Raw genomic sequence first — 25204 nt, 5'->3', positions numbered from 1 at the left:
TATATAATTTAAAAAAATTGGAAAAACTTCATAAAAGAGTATCAAACTAACGCGCTTTTTCAATTAAGGGTACTAATGTTTTAAAACGTTCAATTGAGTGTATGAATTTATCAAAATTGTTCAATGTAAGGTATTCCGTCACCCTCCGTTCTAAATCGATGATGGAACCCAAAACACATGCATTTCATATGATTTACTTAAGCATTTCTTCCCTTTATGCCCCTCAGAGCTCTCAAAAAAATTAACTAAAAACAAAAACCATGCCACCTTCAAAACGCCCCGTTTGAATAAAAAATCACACTCTACGTCGTCGTCGTCGTCTTCTTCCCGCGTTTCTCGTATAGTCAACCCAGTTAAAGATCAAAGCCACTCTGGATCTTGCTGGACATTCAGCACCACTGGAGCTGTTGAGGCAGCCTACTCTCAGGCATTTGGGAAGGGAATCTCTCTCAGAGCAGCAGCTTGTGGACTGTGCAATGGAAGGAGTGCTTAGTTGAATCAGTTGCCTGGGATTCCCTTACGTGGTTTGCTACGTACCCTCATTGCAATGGCTGGGTATCTCAAGAAATATAGTCTTTTTTTTTTTTTCTTTTTTTTTTTTTTAAAACAAAATAGGTTAGTGATACTAGCCTAGCTACCACACATATCACCAAGGCAATTCCCAAAGATCATGCAACCTCTCAACATGACATATATGCTGCATATCATGCACACTCAGCCAAAGACACCTATGCAATCACCACAAATCATGATGTAGAATCCAGTGCCACTAATGCTCAGATCATCACAGAAATGCTTCATCGTTGTGGACTCTGTCACTGCCTCTCAATATGAAGTTCATGAAAACAAGATCTTAAACCACGGCATCCATTGTTGTATCTCTTCTTCATTCACACAAAAAGTCTTTCACTCTCTTTCATGTACAAAAAAAAATCATACCGTCATCACATCTCTCTTTAAGACGAATTCCTCTAGTACCCACCCGCAAAAAACCGGTCCCACATTTCCTTCTCCAAATCGACAGCGTCTGTTCCCCCATCACCCATGTCCTCATCCTCGTCTTCACCACCACTCGGCCTCTTCATCTCTGCCTCCAACTCCGCGCACGTGGGCCCAACAACGGCACTCCCGGGCCTGTACGGCAACAGGCCTGTCATCATATGCTTCTGATTCTTCTTCTTGATCAAACGATGACGTTTTCTCTATTTCCAGGCCTTTTTGCAAAGGCCCGTTGGGACCTTGTAGACGGCCAGGACGAGGTGGTTCATGACGCTGCACGGACAGCACCAACATACCGCAACGCACTCCGTCGCCGTTCCTCCGGCCATCTCCCCCAGCCGCCTCCTGTCATTTATTAGAAAAATAAAGAGAAGACAGAGATTTTTGTCTGTTGAAAGCCGAGACACAGAGACGAGACTGAGAGACTGATAATGAGGAGACTTTGAGGAAGAGCTGATGAAAGCTCACTGGTTCTATGGCTTGACGGAAGATCCAGGAAAAATGATGTGGGTTGCTGCTAATGAGAAAATAAGAGCATGGAGTAAAGAAATAAGAGAAGAAAAAAGATAGAGAAGGAAAAATGACATGGGTTGCTACCAAAGTAAAGTTTTGCTTTTTTTTTTTTTTGGTGAAGAGAAAGGAGATGGTAAGTATCAGACTTGGTGTTTGAAGGAAGACTGGGTGAGATAAGGGTTGACAGTTGTAGAAAGGAGAGACATCATTTGGTTAAAGGAATGGAGAAAGTTTGCATATGTTAGAAGGAGGGATGACAGTAGATTCGGTGACATAAACAGAGAACAGAAGAGAAAGGGTGACAGTTGATGAGAAGAAGAGAAGGATAACTGAAGAGAAGTTAGACTTTTGTCTGTTGAAGGCAGAAAACAGGGAAGCTTCAAGAAAGAAAGAACGACCATGGATCATGCTGTTGGTTGTGTCTGATGGAGCAGTTTGAGTTTGCCATCAAGAAACATGATAGTTTTCCTATATGATGTGGTTTGGTTTTGTTGTGAGTCAGGTACATAAACAGAGCAGGAGAGAGAAAACGCGGGAAGAAGACGACGATGACGACAAAGAGTGTGATTTTTTATTCAAACGGGGCATTTTGAAGGTGGCATGGTTTTTGTTTTTAGTTAATTTTTTTGAGAGCTCTGAGGGGCATTAAGGGAAGAAATGCTTAAGTAAATCACGTAAAATGCACGTGTTTTGGGTTCTGTCATCGATTTAGAACGGAGGGTGACAGAATACCCTACATTGAACAGTTTTGATAAATTCATACACTCAATTGAACGTTTTGCTACATTAGTACCCTTAATTGAAAAAACGCGTTAGTTTGATACCCTTTTGTGAAGTTTTCCCAAAAAAATTTAAATGATATGACATCATATACACTGTTAGAAGAAACAAAATAAAATTGTGACCGTGAAATAACTCATCTCAATTTCCAAGTGAAATGGAATTGATCTTTATCCTCTCTTGAAATGGAGATGCATATTTTAAATGATGTTGCATCATATACACCATTAATGAAACAAAATAAAATTTTGACCGTAAAATGACTCTCTCCATTTCTAGTCCCTCAAAAAAATAAAATTATAAGACAACCAAACAAAGGAGTTAGAGAAATGCTATAAACCATACCAATATTCTACTTTCATCCTACTATGCTGACGTGGCATGGTCTAATAGCAATTGGATATGTATATATTGAGACGTGCTATACATCTTTTCTTGGTCCTTCTCTCATCCTCATACTTTTTAAAATTACTATTGGATCTGTGTAGCCCATGTGTGTCTCACAGATCTAATGGTGATTTTAAAAAGTGAGAGGATAGAAGGACTAAAGAAGAAAATGAATCATTTCTCATATATATATATATATATACTATACTCTGTTATGTCAACATATTGAGATACTTGTAAGATATTAATATGATATATAACATTTTTCAGAGTTAATGATCAATGTGTATAGAAACTCCAAACAATGCATGCAAATTAAAAAGAAAATACTTGCGTGTAAAGATAAGAAAATTAAAATTAAGAAATCAATTCATATATGTGTAATCTTACATAGATGTTATAACAAGCTAATCCATAACATGTAATTAGCCTTTATTTTCCAAAGTTCACATCTCTCTTTGGATCTTTACCAAAATAAAGCAAATCAAAAACAAGAAGTTCACATTGATCTCTACGACTCTACCTATATTTCAGAGCAAGACCATCCTCACCAAAGTCCCTACTCCCATGAGAAATATTCCCATAAACCCACCCCTCAATTCATGAGGTGCACCACTCGTAATTGGGGGATCCGCTATGGACGTCGTCGGGGCTGGTGTTGGAGCCACATGGGTATGGTTATGCTTTCCATTTTGCACTTTATCAGAAATGACAACCACAGTTAGCCTCTGGCCAAATGCACAACTATCATTACCTTGACCGCCGATGAAGTAGAACGGTCCTGACCGGTCCAACTCAATCTTGGTCCGGCCGTCGTCGTATTTTTCGATTGGCTTTGTTTCGTTGTTGCAGGTCTCGTAGTCTTCCCTTGTCACTCGTAGTACTGAGTCAGACTTAGGATCATACTCAAAGACTACGTAAGTACACAAGAAAACAAATAATTAGTGTCGGATGTGATAAAAATAATTTTAGAAGTATTTATAAAATAATTAATTTTATTAGAATAAGTAGTGATTTAATTAATATGGCATTAAAGTAAGAGAAATGATTCTTCACCACCTAAATATACAACTTTTCACCACCTTGCCTATGTGGCAAAGTGGTCCCTCACTACTTTTTGAGTTTTTTTATTTTTTAAAAATAAATTAAGGTGAGGGACCACCTTGCCACATAGACAAGGTGGTGAAAAGTTGTATATTTAGGTGGTAGTGAATCATTACTCTTAAAGTAAAGACCCTAAATTTCTGTCCATTTAACTCTCTTTTGAAATAAATAGTAATTTAACAAAGAGTATCATAGATAGTTAAATCCTACATCGGGATGTTCTAACATGTTATATAGATTACACGTATAAGATATCTATAAACAAATGCATGATAAAATTTTTAGCACGAGTGTAATTGGCCTTATGATTTCTTGTGCTCAATCACGTTTAAACAAATCACAGAAAGTGTCTTGTTTAAGACTGCATTTGAAAAATATAGCAGATTAAAAACGTGAAAAAAAAAAAATTCACATTTTCAAACTGCAGGCAAGATGGTGGTTTAAAAGACGAACAATTTTAAAGGCTTTACGATATTTTCCCAAATGCTTGACTGCATTTTTAAGAATCGAATTTTTATTAACTATGTCTTGAAATAACTATTTAACGTACTTTTTATATCACATGTTTTGAAACCGCTAAATTAGACAAAGAACCTGATGGACACTTAATTGATAAATAATAGTATGATATGGAAGGTATATACTAGAGCTAAACTGGGAGAAAGTACCAAAAAAAAAAAAAAAAAAAAAGAAAAGAAAAAGAAAGAAGACAAAAAAGACAAGAAAGACAAAATCCAGACGGAAAAGAATGAGAACATACAAAGAAACCAATGAGAATTTTGGAAAAAGAGAGTTGTAAAATGTATAAGAAAAATAAGACTCATATAAATGAGAAAAGCTAGAGGGAAATCATGAGATGGACGATTATATTACTGAGAATATCGCCGACAAAGAATCGGTTTGTCTGAGCCCACTCTTGGAGGGATCCTGCAGAAGATATTGGAATTTCCCATGAACAATTGTTGCCTCCAACCACGTACTCTCTGGCTTCCATGGAAGTAAACAGCAGAAACATGCTGAGAATCCAAAATGGGATTGTGGTTCTCAAGGAAGCCATTGGTTCAATCACAGAGATTCAGACGCAGAAAGATGAATATATTGACAAGAAAACTCTATTTAATGCTGAGAGTACTTGAGGCATTGTTTTGGTTCTTTATATAAACCCATTTGGTCGGGATCCAAATGGCTATGACGTTGGTTCGGAGTAACATAAGGCTACTCAATTTTCAAAAGCAACCCTAGCTTGCATGCCATTACTAATTACTTTATCCTCCAATGAAATTATCATCATAATATTATTTTGATTGCTATTAAGGTTATTATAAATTTATTATAAATTACTTATAAGTGATAGGAAATTTTTTACCTAGATATCAACAACCTATCAACGACGACAATATTGTCATTCCTAAGGGCATGTTTGGCTAACACATTTATTTTTTTATTTTTTATTTATTTTTGAAATATATGTTTGGATTATTTTGCTAAATTTGAATTCCACTCAAGTTTTATCATTTTTTTTTTTCAATTTTGCCTTAAGCTTTTTAAACCATCCAAACATAATTTCAAAAAATAAATTTTATCGGTATTCGCGATTTTGAATATAGTAAATAATAGTAGAATATAATAAAAAAAAAATCGCACACTCAAACGTACAATCCATTAAAGACAAAATTTTTTGTAGTATTATAAAATTAAATGACATGAAAATTTACATAGTATTTTTCAAGTTAGTCACTAAAATGTAGATAAGCATGTAACAAATTAAGTGATATGACGGTGCACGTTTGCAATTATCATTTTCGTATTTATTTTTTTTACCAATTATTTTTGCAATGACAAAAGAGTAACCATATGTAGCATTCAATTATGATGATAAGTAGATAGCAAAAATTACAAAATTAACTCTTTTTTTTTTTTTTTTTTTTTTTGTAAATTACAACCTTTTGGTTATCCAATAAAATCGCAATGCAAAAGTGGTTCTCCATAGCTCGTCAGCTGCAATAAGAGGTAATAATATTACTTGACCATTCCCATATGCGAATCACATTTAGTCATCCAACACCATATTAACATTAAGTTAAAAGAAAAAAGAAAGAGAAAAAAAAAGGAGTCTTCTTCTTCTTTCAATCGTTTGATTTATTTAATTAATGCTCCATTTGTTTCGGTGTAAAATGGTTTTTAAAAAATGATTTTGACATTTTTCGGTGTTTGGTAGGGGTGAAAATAATGGTTAACCAGAAAATGATTTCCGTATGACAAAAAATGCTTAGTAAATTTCGGACAATGATTTACGCTTTTAAAATGCATAAATCATTTTCTATATATGACAGACGCAGTCGATCATCTTTTAAATGACGCAATTGACTTTTACATTCAAACAGTTGACTATCGCCGGATTCCGACATGCCAGATTTCGGCACTAGTCGGTTTTAGAATCTAAAAAATTATGCTGGAATCTGGCAACGTTCGGCTACTATTATCGGATTCCGGCGGTACTGTGCCAGTCTGCCAGATCCTCGGCCGTCTGGCCGGGATCCTGGACGGATCTGTCCGTTCTTGCTGGATCCCCGGCCAGGATGATCGGGATCCGGCACAAATGGTTAGATTCCGGCCACTTTTGCTTAAATACGTATGTGCCAAATATAAAAAAAATATTTTTATATTATTTTACATTAATATTTTTTATGTTGTGAATAAAATTGGATTTTTATAAATTAATATGATTGAATAAAAATATAAAAAATATTTGTAATTTTCCGTATATACCAAACATCGAAAAATGATTTCGACGGAAAATATTTTTCTGAAAAATGATTTCCCTAAAAACATTTTACGACATAAACCATTTTACACCGAAACAAACGGAATATAAATCAACTATTTTGTTAACTTAAATTTTTAGGATAAAACTTGGTTTAATAACCATGACTTGATTAATGGCTATAAATGTTGACATTCTATTAATTAGGTCTTGCTTGGTAATTGGTATCATGGAGATTAATGGGAAGAACTATTAGTATTTTATGCTTAATTTGTTTCAGCGTAAAATGATTTCTGAAAAATAATTTCGGCATTTTTTGATGTTTGGTGGGGGCGAAAATAATAGTCAACTAGAAAATAATTTCTGTTTGATAAAAAATGCTTAGTAAATTTCGAAAAATGAGATTTTCTCTGGACGACAGACACATTCGACCATCTTTTAAATGATGCAGTCAACCTTCACGTTCAAGTAAATTTCTGGCAAGATTCCGGCCAACTCAGATTCCAATGAAACTGTTCGGATTTTTGCCTTTATCCCGAAATCCGGCAACAGTAGCCGGAATTCAGTGAAAAAAGTTGTTGGAATCCTGTCGGTCAGAGACGGAATCTCGTCACCGGTGATTTTTATATTATTTTACATTAATATTTCTATGTTGTTGAATAAAAATTGATTTTTATAAGTTAATATGATTGAATGCAAATATAAAAAATATTTGTGATTTTTCGTATGCGCCAAACACCGGAAAATGTTTTCGGCGAAAAATATTTTCTTGAAAAATGACTTATTTGAAATCATCTTTCGACAGAAATCGTTTTATATCAAAACAAACGGAGCATTAATACTATAATTCATCAATTCTATTGGCTAAAAAACCTCTTTTTGGTTCAATTATATAGAATAAAGTACCGGAGAAATTTCACTTGCCTCATCGATATGTCATTAATTGTTTTTGCAATGTCGACCTTGAATTATCAAAAGTTGCAATGTGGGTATTTTTTTTTTTTAGTCCGTTTTAATTTCACCCTTACTAAAGTAGCTGGAACAAGACCCATGACCACCGTTGGTTAGCCAGACAACAAACTTTTTATTTATTTAATTTTTTAGGAAAAATATAAAATCAGTCTTTATGGTTATACCGATTTACAATAAGCTCCTTGTTGTATAAAAAATTAAAAATGTTATGAGAACACTCCCTATGGTATGCAAAGATGACAAGTATATAAGTCATGAACCTAACTTTCGTCTAATTTTTTGATAGACACTGTTAAATGATATGTTAACGCTAATTAGATTACGACACATGCTAATTAATCATAATAAAAATATTATAAATATACAAAAAATATATAAAAAAATTACTATTATTATTATTATTTTATTTTTTTTCTAAAAAAACAAATCCGTCAACAGATCTCGTCCAAATGTTCAAAAAATTCCAATCAATCAAAAACCCATTCACACCAAGCGACAAATGTCACCGAAGAAGCAATTTAGCTAACAATTCCGGCCGGCGACATGTCTGTAATTGGATCTTTCATTAAACAAATAAACAAATAAACAAATATATATAACTCAAACTCCTAATTATGTGAGCAATCGTGGACCAATATCCAGCACAGCACCACTCAGAAGCTCAAATAGCCGTTGAATCCATGAGCTAGACACAATTAAGTACTGGCTACAGCTTAAACATTCTCCACGTGTCAAGTACTTTTACCATTACGAATATTTCTCCGACCCTATTTTAGCTCATACTACTATAATCTTTCTTGCATACAGAATGTGTCCAATAAATTTTTTATTTTTTATTTTTAAAAAATGAAAACTATTTGTCACGACACACTTTGTGTACGTGCAAGAATCATTACTCTTAGAATATATATTGCTTGACAACCCTCCCACGGGATCAATTACCCGTAAAAATCTTGAATTTAAATGTTTAAGTCCATATGCAAATCAATATATCTTTTTCATGTGTATATAAAGATGAAAAAAGTTAATTAAAATAATGTTTTCCTTGTAATAAATGTAATTTAATTTAACCACAGTTAGGTTCTGGCCATTCTCACACATCCCCTTAATTAGCACCACCGATGAAATAGGATGGTCCTGACTGGTCCAACTCAATCTTGGTTCTGCCATCAATCATCATCGTATTTTTCAATTGGCTTTGTTCCGTTGCAGCTCTCGTAGTCTTCCCTGGTCATCACTCGCAGTACTATGACAGCCTTAGGATCATACCTAAACACCAAGGATACGTACATTTGGTACACAAAATAGCTATTTCATCAAAAATAAAAATAAAAATGAATAGCCTTATTAAGAATCGAAGAAGTTTGAATAAAATAATCTTGGTGTAATAGTATACATATACTCGTAACACTTAAAATGGTAATTCTCTCATGCACAATGAGAATGGCAATTCCAAAGCTATTTCATTCCACTTTTTTCAATTTCCGACAGAAGCTATTCCATTTTTATAATGGAATAGCCATATACGGCACATAATAAATGTAACCTAAGTACGCAAGAAAAATGAAGAAACAATAGTGTTTGATGTGATGAAAATATTAATTAAATGATTAAATTTATTATTTCTTAGCCCATATTATTGGAATAAATAATGATTTAATATGATATCCAAGCAGCCCTCACTTCATTAAATATTTCATGTATTTGGCATTGTTGTTGAAGAGAGTAATTTTCTACAAGCTGGTTTATAAGAGTTCTTACAACCTAGCATCTATAAAAGTAACATGTATCAATTAGAATGTGAGAAACACATATTTTTTCAATGACATATGCTTCTCACATGGTTTTTTAATAACATTAATAAGAAAACATTTACTTCTCACATACTTAAAGACCTATGTCACTTTTTAGAAGCAGAATTGTAGGAAATCCTACAAACTAGTTTGTAAGAAATTTCTGTTTGTTGAAATAATAATTAAATTATTAAGCTCACTATTTCCTATAAACTTGTGAAGGTTTTGAAATACTGGTAATTTAACAAATATAACCACTTGTATTAAATAAGAGTAACTCTCTCTCAAAAAATAGTTTGGTAAAATATAAAAACCTTATTCATATATAAGTTACTCATATCCATTGTTATTTTCTTAAGATTATTAAATTTGAATTAATAATGCTACTCTTCATACTAATCTATCACACCCATTTTATATCGTGACGTGTTTTAAGTGATTTTTTTTTTTTTTTTTTTAAGTGGCTCACATAGTCACATGGAAGCTATTTAAAACTTGTAATGTAAGACAATATGAAATGAGTGTGATAAATGAATGTGAAGAGAAGCACATACTCTTAAATTTCTAGTCAATTAAAGCAATTGAAAAAACAGTGAACCGAATTACCCCTCGAGTTATTTCTTTTATTTTTTTTTGAGAATAAATGCTCTCTATTTAGGTTTTTGGTGCGACCAAAGGGCTAGGGTTTCTATTTTGACTTACGATATCGATTTTTTTTTTCTTGGTTTGTGGGTTTAATTGCTGGGTTGGGTGCTTGAATGATGTATAGGGCTATTGACATGCAAGTGCCAGAGAGAGAAGAGGAATATGATTAAGAGGGATGATTTGCTTTGGTGACATGTTAGATATTCATTCCCTAATCATCTCCTACCTATCTTGAGTTCTACAAATTTAATGGTGAATTTGAAACTTGATTATATGGAGATGAGTAGGAGATGTGTAGGAGATAAATTTGTATCATTTTCATTTGCTTTGGGCTATGGATACTTTAGTGTTTGAAGACACATCAATCCGCTCAAAATTTACCTTACTAAAAACAAGGAGGTATTTTAAATTTAGTGATTACCCTTCCGAAAAAAGGCCTTGCAAGTGCGTTTAGTCATTAGCTATACCCAAGATAAAATTATATATATATAGAATGAAATTGTTGGAATTGGGTAGAGTTTCCGATACCGATGCCAAAGTAACGGACCTTAGATCAATTCAAAGGCGACGAATTTAACAACCTATTCCCATTCAGGCCATTCCAACCGAGTGTTTGAGGTTTACATCCACGACCTTCATTGGCACCTTAAAAATGATATGATCTATGTTATTAATTCGTCCTAATATATTTTATATTGAAATTCAAATAATATATATGTAATTTAAATGAAATTAGTCATTAACTATGAGCTAGAGCTCATCACCGATGAGATCTCAAGAAGAACAATGCTCATCACATGAAGATTTGAATAAGAGTAAAAAATCCAAATACACATTATATATAATGATTATTTTTGTTATTTTTGCGTATTTCTTACATATCACTTTGTAACCTCTTTACTTGCCAAGAAGATTGTAAAAAAATTAGACGAAAGTTGGGTTTATGGACCTATTTGTTATTTTTTTTTCATACCATAGGGTGCTCTCATAACATTTTTATACTACAAGGAGCTCATTACAAATTGGTGTAACTAAATAGACTTATTTTGTAATTTTTTTCAAAGAAAAAGAAACAAGGGTATTTTAGGTATTTTTCCTTCCTATATTACTATTAGGATTTAATAGAAAACCCAAACGGATCGGTGATATTACAAAAAATTTTAACATGGAAACTTAACATTGCCAATTTTTAAACTTTTAGAGTATGATTGCAAAAATGCTGAAACATCATCGATAAGTAAAGTTTCCCGTAAAGAATTTAAAAACTAGATATCTTCGACATTACAACTTTTGATAATTCGAGGTCAACATTGCAAAATCAAAAATACATTCTGAAGGTGTAAATGAAGTTTCCTGCAAAATAATTAAATTAGACGACTTATGATAAGAACTATGTAAAATAAAACTATTTAATGGCTTTTAACATGTGCTAGCACATGATTGGAGATACATCAACTACTATTTTTTTTTTTTAACACACTCCAATCACGTGTTGACACGTATTAAAATTGTAAAAGAGTTGTAAAATAATTGCAAGTCAAACATTTTCGTTAAATAATGCTACATAAATTATAAAAAGCAATTCTAAATGTCACTCCCATGTCCTCCATAATCCAATGACGATTTTAAAAGCCATATAAGTTTTTGGAGGGACACATGAGGAAAACGAGGGTGACATGTAGCATTATTCAATTATAAATAAGGTAGGTATAGAGTAATGCTACGCTTACAACTCTTGTAACTATTTTATAACTTATTGACACGTATCAATGCGTTGTAAAGAATTGTAAGACTAACAAATATATCTATATTTTTTTTTTAAAAAAATTGTTAAACAGCCAAACAAAGTAGTTAATGATCAACATGTGAAACCCAAACAATTCACAAAAATTCAAACAATTAAAAGAAGAATACTTGCGTTTACAGATATATAAGAAAAATAAAATTAAGGAAAAAATTCACTTACCCATTGATGTTTCGACACTTTTGCAATCATACCGTCAAAATTTAAAAAGTTGTAATGTCAGGTTTCCATGTTTTAAAATTTTGTAATGTCACACATCCGTTAGTATTTTAAGTTAAATCTTAACGGAAGACGCCAAAATACGCAAAATGCTACTATTTAAAAAAAATTGCAACGCTGACCCATTAGGGGTGAAAAGGCGGACAGTTAATTACTGCCTACTATTCGATAACTGCCATAAACTGCTTAACTGCCTAACCGCTTTTGTAGGCGATTAAAGAAAACCACTAATCGCCTAAGGTGGGGCAGTTAGCGGTTTTGTAGACACACACACACACACACAAATTGATTTTGTTTCATTATGAGTTTTAAAAGACATCATACATCCGGCAAAAAAAAAAAAAAAGCCCAAAAAAACCTAAAATAAGCTTAAAAAATAGGTCTAATAAAGGCACAATACCCAAAAATAGGCCCAGATTTAAATAATGGCTAATTGCCTAAGGCGGAGCAGTTGTGATTACGGTTATAAAAATAGAATAATCGCCTAAGACTATTATAGTTACGATTAGAAGCAATAACTACTAATTAACTGTAACCGCATTTTCACTCCTATGACCCACGTACAAGTCCACAACTGGGTCCAAAGTGGTTTTTAATTTTTTTTATTTATTTATTTAATTAGGGCAATTTGTTTGTTTTGTTTTTGTTTTTGTTTTTGTTTTTGTTTTTGTTTTTGTTTTATGTACAGGGATATATGAGACATTTCACTTGTTTACCATTTGATTTAATCTTAAATCTTAACACCGTAAGGGTGTAATTAAAAAAAGTCTAAACTTGGAAACCCGACATTACAAAACTTTAAATTTTAATTTAAAATATGATTGCAAAAGTGCATAATCATTAGAAGATATATAAGTGAAGTTTCTCTTAAAATTAAGAAAGCATTTCATTATATGTTTTACATTTGATATAAGAAGCTAATCCATATAACATGTAATTAGCTAGCCTATATTTTCCAAAGTCCACGTCTGTCTTTGGATCTTTACAAAAGATAAAGCAAACTGAAAACATGTAATTAATCCATATATATATATATATATATATATATATATATATATATATATATATATATATATATATATTTTATATCAGATATAAGAAGCTAATCCATGTAACAAGTAATTAGCATTTCCCTCTATTTTCCAAACTTCACATCTGTCTTTGCAGGGGCGGAGCCAGGGGGGTCGAGACCCAAAATTTTTCCTTAGTCCCTGTAGATTTTTCTTGGATATCTTGGTTGCCTACTCTCAACCACTCATCAAGGGACATCTACATTAGACTGGCAAAGCTTTTCCAAGACTAAGAGAACCAGAGTTTAGTCTTTCATACTTTTACCATGTTAGATCTTCAAGCTTCAGACATTTTTAGGAGTTCGTCTATACGGAGGACGAGGGTCAGACCCTCGTCTGACCCTCGTCCTACGTGGCACCATTTTTTTTTTTTATTCTTTGATTAAAAAAAAAAAAACGAAAAATTCTGTGGTGTATAGAAAACACATCTGCCATTTTCTTCTCCCCATTTTCAGAAAACTTTCATCCCAAAATTTCAAAATCCACTCAAAACTCACCCCATCTCACCGCCCACTGCAGTTCGCCGGCCACTGCTCTTCACCGCCCACCAGCTCCGGCCACTTCCCAAATCTTCCCCTCTCCACCGTACAAAACTCACCCCATCTCCACTGCCCACTGCAGTTCGCCAGCCGCTGCTCTTCACCGCCCACCAGCTCCGGCCACTTCCCAAATCTTCCCCTCTCCACCGTACATCTCCACCGTCCAACGGACCGACCGCCGCCCACCAAGACGACCGGCCCACCCGACCGACACCGTCTCCCAGCTCTCTCTCTCTGATTTATTCATGGATTTTTATTTTTTATTTTTTTTTTATTTTTTTTTTATTTTTTTTTTTTCGGTATGGGTAGGTAAGAAATGGGTTTGTTTAAGGTTATTGATGGTTGGGATTTGGTTTTGTTCTTGTTTGAATTTTTTTTTATCCCCTTTTCTCTAAAATTCGTGCTTTTTTTTTTTGCCCATTTAGTCACCGTTCAAAATGGGTGTTTGAGAGGAGTGATTTTGTTTAATTTGGTGTTTGGGATTGTTTATTTTTTTAAATTTTTTTCTCAGTTGGTTTCGAGTTTTTTTTTTAGAACATACGGAAATTGGTTTGTACAACTCTTGGTTTTTCTCAGTTGCTTTTGTTTGGACCTCTCATGTAGCAACAAATGTTTGGACCGCTTATTTAGCAAATGTTTGGACCTAAACTTTGATATAGTTTCTGAGTATATTTCAAGACTGCAATTTTCACTTCAAATGTTCTATGATTGGCTTGTATTTGAGGTGTCGGTTTGTTGAATTTACTAGGCAAGTGTTTGATAGAATGCCAAAGTAGGAGTAAGCAATCAAAGATGGGCTTAATGTTGAATGGGATTTATTTGAGAGAATGCCTGCCGGAGACTTCTCTTGAGATGCCTATTTAAAAATCATTATTTTGTGGACCGTTGTAATTCTTCTTTATCAAACCCATGCAGTTGTAATTTTTTTTTTTTCCCTGACAATAATCGAAGAAAAATCCCTTGGAAGAAGGATTAGGAGACTAATATATTATTGGTGAATTGAAGTGCCTCTTATTCTTGTTAGAGTTTCCTGTAATGTGGGATATTAAACCATGTTGTACATAACGATTGAGCATATATATATATATACTTGTCTATCATGGACAAAATCAATATATAGTAAAAGGATTCATAGTTTGAGGTAGCTAGCTAAAAGAACTTAATTAAGCAAAATTCATATGTTTAGAATGAAGAATTCGTAGCGAGAAAAGAAAGATCCGTATGAGAAGATTCAAACTCACAGATATTAGGGGTAGGGGATATCATATCTGAAATGGGTTTGCAAAAACAGGTAGTATTGATGTTGCTAGGGAATATAAGAAAGAGATAGTGTTGCTATGCTTTGATGTCTAGGGAAAAGATGGCCAGCTTGTTGCATGCTAAACCTTTTGAGAGGTGAATCTTCTGCTAGTAAAATATTTCTAAGATGGAGTTACCATTTTTGTGATGTGTTGGAGTTGTCTGCTTTCTATTTCATGTCAATAGGCTCCCAATGAAGCATTGTTGCAGACTCATATTACAAACTCTTTGTTGTGGGCTGAAAGGGAACCATCATTTGAGTGTGATAAAGCTTTCATTCCATCCGCAGCTGAGTGTGTATCCTTTGCAGCGCTCCAACCTATTACAGGCAAAATTTCTTTCACTCTATTTTTCTTTGCTTTTTAGCATTTCACAAGAGAAATGGTCATGGCCAATGCCAGTCAGTTTATGAGGATCCATAGAGAAGACCTGAATTTGATTTCAATTAAGGCTTAATCCTGTTGAGTTGCTTGCTTAAAGTTGAGTTTTAGTCTAGATCATCTACATACTATAAGGACACTAGAAACTAGAATATTATACTCTTTAGGGCTGTTAGAAAGCCAAAGCACTTAGTAAACTAATTACTCATGTTAATATGCTGGAATCTTAGGAAGCCTTCTATCTGAAATGAGCTGGATTTGCTACTTTGACAGGATCTACTCAATCAGAACTGCTGAAGTTGCAACGATAGAAGCTAAGGGCCATGGTTCTTAAAGACACGCTTCAAAGGCTTGAACATTCCCTGGAAATAGTTAAGGAGAACATTTCCATGGTTGCAGCCAAGCTCACTATACAATCATTAGAGATGCAATGAGCCATGTAACTTCATATTACAGCTTCTGCTGCCTCCCAAAAACTAGCATCCCCTTTACTTGCAATAGTATTGTACAGAAGAAAAAAAAAAAAAAAAAAAGGAAGAAGAAGAAGAAGAGAGAAAGAAGGAGAATACTGGAATTCGGTTTATTTTGGTAGCCAACATTTTCCCTTTAGTTGTAAGATTACTGGTTATTTTATTTTATTTTTTCTTTTTGGAGCAGCTGTAAGATTTCCTAAATGCGTTCCTTAGAATGTTGGGCTAAGATAAACTGGTTAGAACATTCCTAGTAGCCTCATCAAATTTTACTTACCAAAGTAGCTAAAAATCACTTTTCTCTATTATGATGAGCCACTTTTAAAAAAGCGAAAAGAAGCAAACCAAAATGGTATTGGAAGCATTAAAAACCAACAGTTTCTTCCCAAAATGCATTCAAAGCAACAAATCAAATTTTATTATGAGCTAGAAAAATAAGCTTTCTACAAAGGTCTACAAAGCACTTAAGTTTAAAACAACTTGAGTGCCATAAGTTGCGGAAAGCATCATACACCAAACAAACAATAATTTTTAAAAATAAATTATCTTGATGTTTGCAATTTTCAAAAAATGGGACCAGACATATCAATATAGCAGCTAGCAGGAAAGCCTTTGTTCATCTAAAATTCCATAGACTGATTCCAATGAAGTACAATTCCATCTTCTTCACATCATCCTGTTCTTCCACATTCAAAAGAAAAAAGAAAAATGGTCGATCCTAACCAAGTTGGAAAGACACAAGCCATTGAAGCCAACCGGATGATTGGTAATTCACCTACAACTATCAATCTGTAAGAATATTGAGACCCAAAAACAATGAGCACTCACTCCATCTGAACATGGATGTATCATCTCAATCTTGCTCTAAAACAAAAATCTCACATAGAAAATGACAATATACTCTAAAAGTCTGAAACTATTCACAACACTTGTCACTAAATTACATATTACTAGAACATATTACAAACAACACTAGGTTATGTCCACAAATTCCTTCATCCCTAGCCATTCCATAACTGCAAAAAAAAAAAAAAAAAAAAAAAGCATTAAAATAGACAACAAGCTTTTCCTCATCACTTACAATTAAATAAGTGTTCTATATATATGCTCCCCATACAAAATATCAATATGACAATAGAGAATATCAATAATAATAATATTCTTGTTATGGATTAGAAAATAAATGCATAAAAGTTTTGAAAGTACAAGCATATAATATTCTCCTAGATCCTAACTCCTCAACTTTACAATCTAATATCCAATAGCTTGTTCTTCATTTACCGCTTGCTCCATTGCTTCCACCAAAAGATTAAGACCCTCGGCTGGATTATTTTTCCTGGCACAAACATAGACCAACACGACTTAGAAACTGAGTTAATTACACAAAAAATACTACTCAAGTCAGTTAAAATTTTACATTTTCCTGTTGTTCCTCTTTTTTTGCATCTACCTCTCTTTCAATTGAACATATTGACTGTGAATTCATGAAGCTCTGAAACAAATATTACTCAATATTAAATACTTTTAAAGGAGATGTCATTTAAAAGGTAATATTAAATATTACTCAGATTGAGTTCCATCAATACCTGTGTAACTATACTATTTTGAGTTCCAATTACTTGGTCTTGTTGTAAATCAGTTACACAAGCTAACAGATCTTCACATGTGTCCAGTTCATCTACTAACGATCTTTGACATATCTTCAACTCATAAAATATTCAAACATGTTAGATAAAATATTAAATACTACTCAAATATGTGCAAATAATGGATACTATGCATAGACATAAAACCTAAAATAGCTCAAGTACAATGAATACCTTTTTTTTTTTTTCACCTGTTGATTGGGATTTGTGTCACTCTGTTTCTTCTTGTTTCCTCCTGCCTTTTTGACAACCGTTTTTTCAACTGCAGACATCGTCCTATTTGATACTAGCTTCCCTTTAATTCGAGCCACGTGAGGACTATGAATCTCCACCGCCGTACAATCAATGGCCAAACTACCGGTTGTAGATGCACTTGGGAGTAATTGGAAAGGTGGACTTGGTACACAACTTAGATCACTAAATTTCTTAGTTAGCACATCAATATCATTCTTCAATTCCGTGTAATGGTCCACGTTTGGTGCTGCGACTGCAGCTAACACACACATATATTTGCACAATTCAACATATCGATCTGCACTAGGGTTGCCACTCAAAGGATCATAACTACTTTTGATTAACTTATATGGCTGCTTCAAATCCTTTCTCCATCGTTTTAAAAAATATTTTTCTGGCAACAACAAAACATCATCAAGTTTGCTAAGTACAGATATGACATGTCTGCACAAAATTCCTATTGATTCAAACAAACAACAACTGCAATTCACTTCACATGAAGGTTCACTATAGTAAACGGTAAAGCATAATTTCTTCATGTAGGAGCTATTAATTTGTACCCGTTCAATCACTTGATATGCACAAATTCCACATTCACTTTTTAGAAGAGAGCAATCACAATACATCAACTCCCTTATCTCCTCCTGAACTTCTTTAAACTTGTTATGCGTGTAAAGTTCTTGAAATTGCTTCTCAAAGGAAAATCTGCTCACACACTGAATCGTGGAATTAAAAGAATTGAAATCAGCAACATTCTCACTCTCAACCCTCTTTCGCAAAGTGTTATCGTATTGATCCGCAAATTCCTTCAAAGAGGTTGACGAGTGCACATAACCATCAAAAAATGAATTTATACTTTCACTCCTTTGTGTGGTAGTCATGCTGGTCCAAAATACACTTTTCAAATATGCCTGTACCCAGAAAGTTCGTTCCTTGTATAAATCACGCAGCCATGCATTATCCTCCAAATTATAACTCTTAAGTAAATTCTGCCAGCTTGCATTAAACTCATCACATGTCTGAGAATCATACACACAACTTCGTATGGCACTCTTAATGGCATTGTATTGTGAATGTGATCGAAATTTCTCTGAAAGTTTTTTCAATATGTGCCATAAACAAAATCTATGTCGGGCATTCGGGAAGACCTTATTAATTGCATTTTTCATAGCCCTATCTTGATCTGTAATAATTGCCATTGGCGCTCGGCCCTTCATGCATTTCAACCATGCCTCAAACAACCATACAAATGTCGTTGTGTCCTCACTTGAGATTAATGCCGCCCCAAAAAGTATTGATTGACCATGATGATTTACTCCAACAAAAGGAGCAAATGACATTTCGTACTTATTCGTCAAGTATGTTGTATCAAATGTAACCACATCCCCGAAAACTTCATACGATGCCCTACTTCGTGCATCAGCCCAAAACACATTTTTCATCCTACATTCATCATCCATGTTAATATCAAAGTAGAAATCATCATTAGCTTTCCGCATTCTACAAAAGTAGTCATACAATGCTGCAGCACCTCCTGTGCCAAGGCGTAGATGTCTTGCCTTTGCAATATAATTGCGACAATCTTTCTCTCCAAAAGTAAGATTCTCATACCCCCCGCTTCAACGGTTAGCGAGTTATTGATCTTGTTCATGCGTATCCCAGCTTTATCATTAATCTCAAGCTTTCGCTTCGTACAAGGATCCAAAATCTTGTGGCTTCTAAAATATCTTGCTTTTCCAGGGCTTAAAGCATGATTATGGGCAATAGTTACACAAGTCACATACCACTTTGTGTCAACTAACTTTGCATTCAAAGTAGCCTTACACCCTGTTCTAATTGTTTGAGAAGGCTTGCAAAAGCTATTACTTGAGCTGGATTGTCTTTTGCCTTGACGAGCACATCCTAGACTTATGTAATGTACATTTTTATCTTTATTCTTTTTCTTCTTCTTCTGTACCACACCAAAACCTTCTTGCTTTGCATAACTCCTATAATACTCATGAAGTTCCTCTATGGAGCCAAATAGCATCCCTTCCTTAGGTTGCTCAACATTTTTAACTTTATCTATGAGCTTCAACTTGGAACTGCAATTTTCCACACCATCTTTCAACTGTTCATCAGCTACTGTTTCTATTCCATCTTCATCTATGAGCTTCAGTTTGGAACTGCAATTGTCCACACCATCTTTCAACTGTTCATCAGCTACAGTTTCTATTCCATCTATATTAACATAAATAAAACATTATGTGAAGAACCCAACCATGTTTTCTAATATTCACTCTACTACGATATGTTACAAAAATTAAAAGTAAGAATTAAAGGCCCAATATACCATTTTCAAGGTCCATTTGAATGGGCACAACATCATCAAATTGTTTATGTATCAACGAACAATCTTCTTGGCATTGTGACTTCAAGGCTGATTGCTCAAAGTCCATTTAAGAGTTATTTTGCATAAAAAATTTAATCAATCAACTATATTTAATCACTTGAGTGAATATAAAGCATATGGTAGAAACAAAAAATATATACATATACATAATATAGATCTTATCATAAGGAAGAACTAAGATGTTATGTGCATATAACCCGATCAAACAAAGCAGCACAATCTTAATTTATACCATCCTCTTTAATTTATTTTCACAAAAAACACTAACCACAAGATTACACAAACTCAAAAAAATCTCACGTACCCATGTACCAAAACACAAACTAAGAACAAAAATCCAAGGGGTAATTACCTTTTCTCCCCATGAACTACCAAAAAATGCGCGATGCCCCCATGAACTACCTACTCGACCAAAATAGAGCATTCAACTACCAAAGATAACCATTTTCTCCCCTTCCGTCAGTCACACGCCGTTTTACCCTCATTTTCTTCCTCTTTTCCCCCTATGAACTACCACCACTTCCTCTTTTCCCCCCATAAACTACCATCATCTTCTAACATGCCCCCATATAAAACGGCACATGACCCGTTGACCGTTTGTTTTAACCCCTTTGACTGACGGAAGGGGGGGAAATGGTTGTCTTTGGTAGTTGAATGCTCTATTTCGGTCGTGTTGGTAGTTCATGGGGGCATTGCACATTTTTTGGTAGTTCATGGGGGAAAAAGGTAATTACCCCAAAATCCAATTAAAAAGTATTGCTATGGAGAACACAAAAATCTAATGATTGTTCTGTCCAAAGGTCAAAAAAATGTAAAATCGTTTTGCAATGAAATGAGAGATCAATTTTTTTTTTTCAACCACCGATTTATTCCTAGTAATCAAAAAAGAAAAAAAAAAAAAAAAAGGAAAAAAAGTGATATTCCCTCCACCACAAACCAAACAAGGCCAGGAACAAAAAACATAGAGAACAGCAAGAAGTAAGCATTGCATAGAAGAGAAAGCAAATATTTGAAAGAATACGAATACAAAAACCAAAGCCAGATTTAGACCCATCAAACCAGATTTCAGAAAAATCAAACTCTAAAGAAAGAGATGAGAGATTGAGAAAACCTGAGATTTTGTTCACACTGGGAGAGAAGGAGGCGTCGCACAGGGAGGGGATTGAATGATCTGCTATCCAGAAAAAGCCCGGCTCTGGCGCTCCTCGTCAGAGATCTGCGGAGAGAGGGAGACTAACCGGAGATCGGCGGTGCTCGTCGTCGGCTCTGGCGCAGCTTCTCGTCGGACCTGGACGGAGATCCGCAGTGCTCGTGGGCCGTCGGTCTGCTGGATCCGAGAGAGAGACAGAGAGAGCTGGGAGAGGGATGGTGTCGGTCGGTGGGCCGGTCGTCTAGGTGGGAGGCGCTCGGTCCGTTCTGCTGGGTCCGAGAGAGAGAGAGAGAGAGCTGGGAGAGGGATGGTTTCGGTCGGTGGGCCGGTCGTCTAGGTGGGAGGCCCTGAGCTGGGAGAGGGATGGTGGTCGTCTAGGTGGGAGGCGCTCGGTCGGTGGTCGGAGAGGGTGAGAAATGGGGGGAAATTTTGGACCCCATCTTTGTCTGTAAGTCTCTTGTCCCGCGTTTTCATTGTTTTTTAATTTTTTTTATTTTTTTAATCAAAGAATAAAAAAAAAAAAAATGGTGCCATGTAGGACGAGGGTCGGACGAGGGTCTAACCCTCGTCCTCCGTATAGACAAACTCCATTTTTAGGTTAAAGGTCCTTTCTAAACTAAGAAGAAGAAGAAGAGAACACTGTGCACAATACTGAGTTAATTATTTGTGACAAAACACCCTGTTTAAATAACTCTAGCCTGAGTCCAAAACGCTTAAAACGCGTGTTGCGTGTACAGTGTTTCATTGGGTGTCTATTTTAAACTTTTAGTCTTTTAAAGTTGTGTTTTGCAGCTTTTGTTGACTTAAAATCACGTGTTGCGTTTAAAAGTAGTGGACTTTAGTTTTATATATATATATATATACATGCACTTTAGTTAGTTTTTTTTTGTTTTTTTATTTTTTTTTAAATAGTACTTTAGTTAGTTTTAGTTGCTGAGTTCTTCGTGTGTGTTTCAAAGTTGTAATTATTTTTTCTCTCTTCTTTTAATTTTTTTTTAAAATGAGAAGTTATGATTTATTAGAGTAATGATATTTAATAAATTGTTATATAATTCTCATACAAATTGATAACAGTAAAAATTATCATTTAGATTAATACTTACGAAATAAAATAAAAATTTAAGGGCTGATTTTCGCAGCCACACTATCTTAGTTATATATAATAGTCGTATAGTATTTTACTAAATAACATTATTCTTGATATTATGTTTTAACTCCGCCAACATAATAACATTTTAATTGTATGAAATATAGAACTATAGTTATTTGAACTTCTAGAGAGCAACAATGATTCTATTGAACTTCAATCAAACTCTAAATGAGCCCGTGTCGAAGTAGATTTAGCAAATATGCCAGTAGATGCTTGCTTAAGAAAAAAATTTCAAATTATCATCATAATTATAGAGACCAAATCCGAAGAGCATATCTACAAAAAGAACATTGTCAAATTATTTTTATTGAATTGTTTATTTATTTTGTTAATAACATTCTTTAATATTTTCAATTAATTTTGAGTCACTTTTATTGTTTAATTTTGCCCCCCCGTGAACCAAAATCTTAGCTCTGGCACTGTGTCTTTGGATCATTACTAAAATAAAGCAAACTGAAAGCATGTGATCCATATAACATGTACGTAATCCATATATGTTTTACATCATATATAAGAAGCTAATCGATATAACGTGTAATTAAACTTTATTTCAAAAGGATCACATCTATCTTTGCATCTAGCTTTACCATATAATAGACCCACCCCCCTCAATCCATGAGGTGCGCGCACCGGCCACTCGATGTCGGAGCATCCTTAAGGGAGGACGGTGGGGCGGGTACTGCCAGAGCCACAGTGCTATGCTTATGGGAGTATGGCTATGAGTTTTCCTATCCAACGCAAACCTGTTAACTGGCTGATGCCCTGGGGGATGACAACCACCGATAGCTTTTGGCCATTCTCACATAACCCCTTAGCACCACCGATGAAATAGAATACTTCAGATCGGTCCAACTCAACCTTGGTCCTGCCATCGTCATATTTTTCAATTGGCTTTCTTCCATTGCAGCTCTTGTAGTCTTCCTTTGTCACTCGCAGTAGCGTGTCAACCTTGGGATCATACTCAAAGACTTAAGTACGCGAGAAAACAAAGAAACAATATTAGTATTGGATGAGATAAAAATAATGTTAAACATATTAATTCAATGATTAAATTTACTACTTTTTAACTTACACTTTTGGAATAAGTAATAATTTTTAACTTGATATTAGAGTAGAGTCATAATTTTAAATCCTGATTCTACAGTTCAATTCATTAAATATTTCATGTGGTGTATTTTGATTGTTAAAGGGAATATTGAAAATATTAATTAAATAACTAAATGTAACCTATCTTACAAACTTACGAATTGTTTTTGGGATAAATAAATAGTATCAGAAATACTTAAATCCTACCCATATATTATACCTATAAACAAATGCAAGATAAAAATTGTACGTGGTATAAGTGCGTTTGGCCTTACCATTTCTTAGGTCAAACACGCAATTTTAAATAAAATTGTACAAAGTGCGTATAAAAAAAAAATGCGTTTGGACGAAGTGCATGTGAAAATAATGATGAATTAATTGAAAATGTGAAAAATTCACAATTTAAATCCATATGTAGGAGAGTGTGTTTTTAAAGACTGAACCGGTATTTTAACAAATATTTAATTATAATTGTAAAAATTATATTTTCATTAACTACGTCCTAAAATTGCTATAGTCACTGAATTAAACAAACGGCGTGATGGACACCTAATTGATAAATAATAGGATGATATGGAAGGTATATATATACTAGAGCTAAACTGGGAGAAAGTGCAACCAAAAAGACAAAATCCAGCAGGAAAAGAATGAAAATATACAAAGAAATTAAACCTATGAATAGTGCAAAATAATGGATGAAAATATTACTTGGGAAAAGAGATAGAGTTGTAAAATGTGTAAGAAAAATAAGACTCATATGAGAAAAGCTAGAGGGAAATCATGAGATGGATGATTACTGAGAATATCGCCGACAATGAATCGGTTTGTGTGAGCCCACTCTTGGAGCGACCCTACAGAAGATTTTGGAACTGCCCATGAACATTTGTTGCCTCCAACCACGTACTCTCTGGCTTCCATTGAAGTGAACAGCAGAAGCATGCTGAGAATACGAAATGGGATTGTGGTTCTCAAGGAAGCCATTGATTCAATCCTGCACAGAGATTCAGACGCAGAGAGATGAATATATTGAGAAGAAAACTCTGGTTAATGCTGAGGGTTGAGGCATGGTTTTGGTTCTTTATATATATATAAAACCATTAGGTTGGGATCCAGATGGCTATGATGCTGGTTCGGAGTACTTATGGCTCCTCAATTTTTTAAAGCAATCCTTGCATGCTTCTGAATGCGTAGGGGTACTAATTAATTAATCCTTGAATGAAATGGTCATCATAATATTATTATAGAATTTGGCAGCTATATTACTTATCAATATTGGTAATTTTCTTCGCAAGAATTTCGATCAGTTTTTATTTTTCTTTATTATTTATTTATTTATTTATTGTTTTAGAAGCAATCTCCACGGTAAGGTTAATTTTTGTATAGAAAGATCTTCATTACTGGTTTTTTCGCTCGAGGTATGTCAAACTCATTATTTTGAGTGCTATTACGAGTATTACATATTTTACTGGAAACTGAAGTGACATTTACTATGTCAGCAACTCAAATATGAACTGTCACGCATATGGTAATTTACATTGTATTTACCTGTTTTACAAATAGAGGTGACGCCATTAATTACTTACTATATATTTTCTATTATTATTTTTTTACCAATTGTTTGGTTCCTAATTGGTCTAATTAATTCATATGTCGTAATACAACTTGGACAGGTAAAACGCTATATATGTATGGGCCTCCATGCATGGCCAATGGAAGATTATAATAGCTAACAAAAGTTGCAAAATGACACCTTTGGTTATCCAATAAAATCCCAAGGCAAAGTGATACTCCAATATCAGTAGCTCGTT

At 34.2% G+C, this 25204-nt stretch overlaps 3 protein-coding genes across 4 annotated transcripts; all 3 read right to left on the bottom strand.

Annotated features, from left to right (window-relative positions):
- Positions 1-3030: 3030 nt before the first annotated feature.
- On the bottom strand, positions 3031-4927 carry LOC133866766 (early nodulin-like protein 14). The gene is made up of 2 exons (XM_062303396.1): positions 4657-4927; positions 3031-3592 (listed from the first exon to the last, which is right to left on the bottom strand). The coding sequence occupies exons 1-2, from the start codon at positions 4838-4840 to the stop codon at positions 3210-3212; spliced, it is 567 nt and encodes a 188-aa protein (XP_062159380.1). The 5' UTR covers positions 4841-4927; the 3' UTR covers positions 3031-3209.
- Positions 4928-16327: 11400 nt separating this feature from the next.
- Positions 16328-21986, bottom strand: LOC133867012 (protein FAR1-RELATED SEQUENCE 5-like). 2 transcript variants are annotated; one of them, XM_062303683.1, is made up of 6 exons: positions 21122-21986; positions 17559-19838; positions 17325-17438; positions 17156-17230; positions 17020-17074; positions 16328-16754 (listed from the first exon to the last, which is right to left on the bottom strand). In XM_062303683.1, exons 2-3 carry the CDS (start codon positions 19115-19117, stop codon positions 17420-17422), a joined length of 1578 nt encoding a protein of 525 aa, XP_062159667.1. In that variant the 5' UTR covers positions 19118-19838; positions 21122-21986; the 3' UTR covers positions 16328-16754; positions 17020-17074; positions 17156-17230; positions 17325-17419. The 2 variants fall into 2 exon arrangements, with proteins under 2 accessions (XP_062159667.1, XP_062159668.1); XM_062303684.1 differs by lacking the exon at positions 21122-21986 and adding an exon at positions 19951-20160.
- A 763-nt stretch (positions 21987-22749) lies between these two features.
- On the bottom strand, positions 22750-24459 carry LOC133866566 (early nodulin-like protein 14). The gene is made up of 2 exons (XM_062303125.1): positions 24194-24459; positions 22750-23278 (listed from the first exon to the last, which is right to left on the bottom strand). The coding sequence occupies exons 1-2, from the start codon at positions 24375-24377 to the stop codon at positions 23013-23015; spliced, it is 450 nt and encodes a 149-aa protein (XP_062159109.1). The 5' UTR covers positions 24378-24459; the 3' UTR covers positions 22750-23012.
- Positions 24460-25204: the final 745 nt, after the last annotated feature.

This window comes from Alnus glutinosa, chromosome 4 (genome assembly GCF_958979055.1).
Source record: "Alnus glutinosa chromosome 4, dhAlnGlut1.1, whole genome shotgun sequence".
Classification (NCBI taxonomy): Eukaryota; Viridiplantae; Streptophyta; class Magnoliopsida; order Fagales; family Betulaceae; genus Alnus; species Alnus glutinosa.
The sequence above is the reverse complement of the archived record's forward strand: the minus strand, read 5'-3'. Positions and strand labels throughout refer to the sequence as shown.